The following is a 6,000-nucleotide window of genomic DNA, read 5'->3' on the forward strand; positions in this document are numbered from 1 at the left end:
TGCCTGAATTGCTTTATTTTGTTGATCTCTGTTCACACCAAAAAATAAAAAGTCAGATTCAAATTCCTCAGTTTCCCACAAAAGGAATGAAAGAAATCCCAAAGAAACATTCTTTGGGATACGCCAGACACACAAATATTATCATATTACCCCAGTATATTACTGCTTTATTAACTTTCTACAGTGGCCTGCCAAAAGGGCTTCCCTCAGTCAGTAATTCCCAAAATCACTTATCCTGCTGGAATGTGCCAGCACTGCCAGATCCCCCTGTGTGGCTCTTCTCAATACGCTGTCCCCCCAAGAACAAAACATTCACACATAATGGGGAGCGCTTTCATGCGAACGGCACAAAATGTTGACAATGGAGGCCGTCGGTTTCCATTCCTTGCGTCATTCAAAGACGTAAATCATCACCGGCAGAAAGATAAGAGTCTGTCTTCGTGATTACAAGGGGCATGTTTGGCAGGCTTGCCTGTTGTTAAAAGGAAGAGGAACAGAGGCCTTTTCCTATTGGCTGCTGCCCCTTTACACCTTCGGTTGCTTGGCAAGAAACAAAACCAGCAATTGGCTGAGCCTTTTGTTTCCACGCCGCAGGATTGGAAGATAAACATGGGGCATGAGGTGTGCGCGTGTAAACGTTCGTATTCTGTGGGGTGTAACTGTGATTATGAGGCACTGCTGTAAATGTGAAACTTAAGAACCAAGTGACCTGCCAGCAGGGTCACTGCACCAGATTATAAATAACTCCGCCCGAATCAAGAGGGCAGCACCTGTCGGCAGGATAAAGCGAACACACCTGACCACACTGTACTCAGATATCACATATCGGGCCTGGAAAAAAGGTGTCTGACTACAGACTAATTAACCAGCCACACCATTTGCAGTGGTTTGCATTCATTCAGATACTTAAAATGCAAATACAGGACTAATTTACATTTTAATGAATGAAGAATGACCTTCCTAATTAAATATTAATTTTATATTATCATCACTATATTTCTACGACGCCTTCTGCAGAGAAAATTGGTAAAAATTATTTGCAGGTCGAAAACAGATGGACTAGAGAATTAAACAGCTATACAGTAATTTAGGGAATCGTCACCACTATAGCTCCCATTTCAGTTAAGTGAGTTCATAAAACAACATTCAGATATTGTGCTTCGCTGTTGTTTCACCATTTAATCACTCATTGCAGTTCGACTGCTCAAATGCATATGATGCAGGATTTTTAAGCTTTGGTGAGGTCCTGTGTTTTCAACCAAAGAAGTCTCCTCCTCCATCTTCAATTCCGCCCACTCACCTAGAGTAGGCTACCTGACTTCGGCCATCTAACCTAACATAGCTAGCCGGACAGCTAGAGGTAATGTTACTCAGAGGTTCAAGAGAAAACAAGGCAACACCGCATCACTTTTCATCCCTTTTGGCGAACTTCAGCTGATGCCATCGAGGAATAGCAATTCCAGGGTTAACTCTAGTTCTTGAACAAGCCCTATCAGCTCCACTGTATCTGGGCTTCTTCTTCCATTGCAACAGCTAGCTAGCTAGCTAGCTAGCAATAAATATATTCATATGAAATCTAATCCACGCACCCCTCGCCACACCAAATAAAATGCCATGCCCAGAAACATTCCAAACACATTTTAGAATAACAAATACAGGTAAAATTGGTGCACAAATTTTGTGAAAGTGCATAAAGACAGAGATTGCCAGTGTATCATAGATATGCCTTAGCATGGTTATTTTATATTTTCTAAGTTAAAATCCTGCATAGTATGCCTTAAATAATGTCTGTAGTTGCCGGCCACCGCGTGTCAACATAAATTATCTCATGAGATTAAGGAAGTAAACGGCTCGCTCTGATTGGGTCTAACAACGAGATAGCACATATATGTCTGCCCACGGGCTTCGCTTGGACCAATTATATCCGGCAGAGGGCGGAACCTCCAAAATATTTAAAGGAAGAACAATGCAAAGGGGGCAAGGCAACAGAAACAAAACTGCACTGTCAAAAACCAATAGGCACACAGTAGAGAGGGGGGGTGGGAAGCTGACCCCTAGCACCTAGTCCAGCTGGCGTCTAAGCTCCAACCGAGCAATTGATTGTAGGGGAATTTAATCCTCGGCTGCAACAAGCTTTTCTTGTAAGCTTTTTCACATTCACTACAATTACAGTTACGAAAAATGACCAGTTAGGTAGTTAATCTTTGAAAAAAATGCCGCACTTAATTTCATTAAATCTTAGCCGCTAAACATTAGCCAACGTTTTTTAAGCATTTGGACATCCCCTACACCGAACACACAAAACAACGTTGGCCAAGAAACCTCAAACCAGAAATTTAGTTTAAGAACTCTCAACGAGTTTACGGTTTTCAGATCATTGCGAATTTGTAGACAAGGTGGCATTTAAAACAAAACCAAAAAAATAACCTGGCACAATTTAATTGAATTTTAATGTTATTATTTAAATCACAACTTGAGCACCATACGTCGACACACAAGAATAAATAAATAGGCTAAGTTTCTTTTCTTTTTAGAACGACAGTCTAACTGCAGCAAGAAATCCCACTAACACGATATACCACTGTTCTTGGGGTTGTCTACGCAGGAACCAAACTAAGTAGTTCATGTATGACGTTTAACATGAGCAGGCACGCAAGTAAATGTTTATCGCTTGTTACATGCCATTTTCTACCATCTGGTAGATCAGCTAAAAGTCTTCGTAAGCTTTTCTGGGATAGCATTCACGGCTGCGTTAAACGATTCACTACCTGTGTAGCCTATGTTATGGTAAATGCTTGACTAAGAAACAATCGATTTGAGACACCAAGCAGATGGTCAGTGTTGACACGCCGTAATATTGTAACGGTTACCTTCAATTTAGCATTTTTATGTCCCATTGTAATATTCACGTAGTCACAATCCTTGCTCAGACACGATATTTAGCTGACTCCGTAATCAATAAAAGATCGATTGATCCACAAAGAAAAAACTATACACGACTAGCAATGTGACATCAGAAAAACTATACTTTTAAAAGTCCTTTAAAACTTGATAATCGTCAAAATGTCACTCGTCCGTGGCAGCTAGATCCAACAGTTGTTGAATTGCTTTTGCAACTATCCTGGCTATTGATGGAAGCAAAATAATCTATAACATAGTTAAGTGCTCAGGTAAATTGATAAGTAAACGTTACCTTAAGGTTTTGATAGGCTTCCAGGGCTCGGATGGCCGTGTCAGTGAGCTTTACGTGATAAAGACTTTTATTCGAGATATTTTTGTTAATTTTTCCACAAGAGAGTCCATAGCGATGCTCCGGTCTCAGCGCTGCCATGGCTAGAACTGCGGACGACTGGAGACACACTGTAGGCGGAGTTTGCGATTGAAGCGTAGCTTTGAGGACGTCACACACTCACACATTGCGCACACACACGCGCGCGCGAGTTCGCACGCACACTCTTTCAAACAAGCACGTAAATGTAGCCTATACATTTAATTCCACGGCAAATAATAATCCCAATAAAGTACAGGATCCAGTTATGACCTATGAGAGGGTTTGAGCAATACCTTGGTAATTTTTTGGAATATAGTATATGCCAAACATAAGTTCGCGAATAAGACAATAAAATTTAAATGATGTTGAATTTAAATAACGATGAAAGGTAATATGACAACAAAAACATATTTTAATGAACCCAGTTGTACAGAATGGAATCCATTTAGCCATATTCTGAAAATGCTAAATTACAACAGCTTGAACTGTGTGTAATACTGTTTATGAATAACAGACTGGAAAATTCTGAGTCATCCACATTGCAATTAATTGACTTCCTCCAAAAATCCTTTCTGCATAGCCAACATACAATTTATCAAGCATCTACGGAAAAAGAGGGTCTATGTGAGGGCTGCCCAACCCTATTACTGGAGATCTATCTACCATCCTGTGCTAGGGTTTTCATTTCAACCCTAATTTGTCACACCTGATTCTTCTAAACTAGCTGTTGAATAAATGTGTGCTTTGTTAGAGATGGAGTGAAAACCTACAGGACTGTAGGTTGGGCAGCACTGAGCGGTATTTCATGAAGCAGGATTACTGAGTTAGCTGGATGACTGTGCTGAGTAAAACCCAGAACAGCTTTTTACTTCAGTCCATGTTTCAGATTTGGGAGGGTTCCGGGTTGTACAGCAGCAGTAATCCAGCTAATTCAGTAATCCTGCTTTGTCAAATAGGGCTACCCAGAGGAAACCCACGCAGACACGGTGAGAACATTCAAACTCCAAGCAGAAAGGCCCTGTCCAGGATTCAGATCTTCTTGCTGCGAGGCAAGTGTGCTATCTGCACCACTGTGCCATCCTTAACTCCTTTAAAGCCAAACACTGGATGAATTAAAATGGGCAACACTGGGGAAATTGAGAGAATTGCAGTTCATTAGAGAGTCAAAATTCTTGGCAGGCAAACGCTTGGGCCATAGATTAAGCATCTTGACCCTGGTCGCTAAGACACCCCTTAATGCCATATGGCTCTTAGAGAAGAGATCAGCCGATGTACGAAATAGACTGTATTTGCTAGGGGATACACAGGAGAAAGGCATTACGGCACGTTCCACCATAATAGCATTAGTCTCATCTGGGTTTTTAAAAAAGTGAGTGTGTGAGAGAGAGAGAGGGAGAGACAGAAGAATATCTATAAATAAATAAATAGATCTAGGACATATTGGCTCAACAATGTGTGTTTAGCTGAAGTTCAAACCTTAGGTTTAAACCTCTGGACCACGGAATTGAATTACGACTGGAACCATTCATCCTTATTTCACAGATTTGGATAGCTGCTCTAGTTGTAACGCAGTTCTGTGGACAGAGGTTTAAACCCCAGTTTAGGACACTGTAATTGAACCATTCCGTTCATAGACTTTAATAACTGCTGTTAGGCTACAGGCTTGTTGATTTTTCTTAATCCACTGGCTGTCTTTGGTAGTCTAGGCAGTAGGCTACCTTTAGGTCAAAAGGAGCCTATTTTGCAGCCCCAGATTGTCACTGTTCGGAATAAACTATCGTCTTGTAGTTTATTGTTGACAGGGATTGATATCTAAGGCTAGCCTATCTTGAAATTGCCTCAGTAGGCAATCTTAAATACAATTTTGACTGACATTCACGTGTTGCTGGTAGCCTAAGCCAGACATTGGAATATTTTCACACTAGAACCTGGCAACACATCACACCCACTTTAAAAAACCTACACTGGCTTCCCATCAAAAATTCTTTTGCTCACCTACAAAGCTCTCAACGACCGGACCCCTCCCTACCTCACTCATCTGGTAACTGTGCACACTCCCCTGCACACCCTCCATTCCTCTAATTCAGGCACTCTACTCACCATCCCTATGACCCATCTAAGTCCAGTGACGGGCATTGGCTGCTCCCTCTCTGTGGAATGCTCCAGGGAAGCAGAGAATGTTGACATTTTTAAATACCAAATCAAGACCCACCTCTTCAGCATAAGTTACCCATAGCTTCTCTATTACCTTGCTTTGTATGTTTGTTGTTGTTTTTTTTGATGCAAGAAAAATGTTAAATGTTATTGCCTGCTTCTGTTGATTACCACAATGTGAGCTTTTGGCACCTAAATCACAATGGAGTAAGTCCGATGAATTTTACAATGCTCATAGGAACTACATAGCACAGCTCATCATGGATAATATTTATTGGCTGTGGCAGCCATCTTGCGGCGGTGCCACTTGCGGAAGTGCTGAATTGAATAGGATTGAATGGAAACATGTGACCATGTTTTCCTTCTAGTTCTTATGCAGTTCTGTGTCACGCCAACAAGGTGTGACACTGTGGGTGGGCCTAATTTACACCTAGTGTAAATTAATGAAATAAAGGACATGGGGTGTGCTAACAGTTGGCTTGATTTCTGCAATTAATGGGCCCAGCCAAAATTACTTTAGCCCATCCAAAACTGAAATCCTGGTAGCAATACTGATGCCAGCAGCCAGTTATGGC

At 41.3% G+C, this 6,000-nt stretch overlaps 1 protein-coding gene across 1 annotated transcript in view; it reads right to left on the bottom strand.

Annotated features, from left to right (window-relative positions):
• LOC135242587 (RNA polymerase II elongation factor ELL2) overlaps positions 1-3,369 on the bottom strand; it is a 38,404-nt gene extending 35,035 nt beyond the window's left edge. The window contains exon 1 of the mRNA XM_064313728.1: positions 3,194-3,369. Within this exon, the coding sequence (XP_064169798.1) occupies positions 3,194-3,331 (138 nt within the window). The 5' untranslated portion in view covers positions 3,332-3,369. The remainder of the gene's footprint in view (positions 1-3,193) is intronic.
• Positions 3,370-6,000: the final 2,631 nt, after the last annotated feature.

This window comes from Anguilla rostrata, chromosome 16 (genome assembly GCF_018555375.3).
Source record: "Anguilla rostrata isolate EN2019 chromosome 16, ASM1855537v3, whole genome shotgun sequence".
Taxonomy (NCBI): Eukaryota; Metazoa; Chordata; class Actinopteri; order Anguilliformes; family Anguillidae; genus Anguilla; species Anguilla rostrata.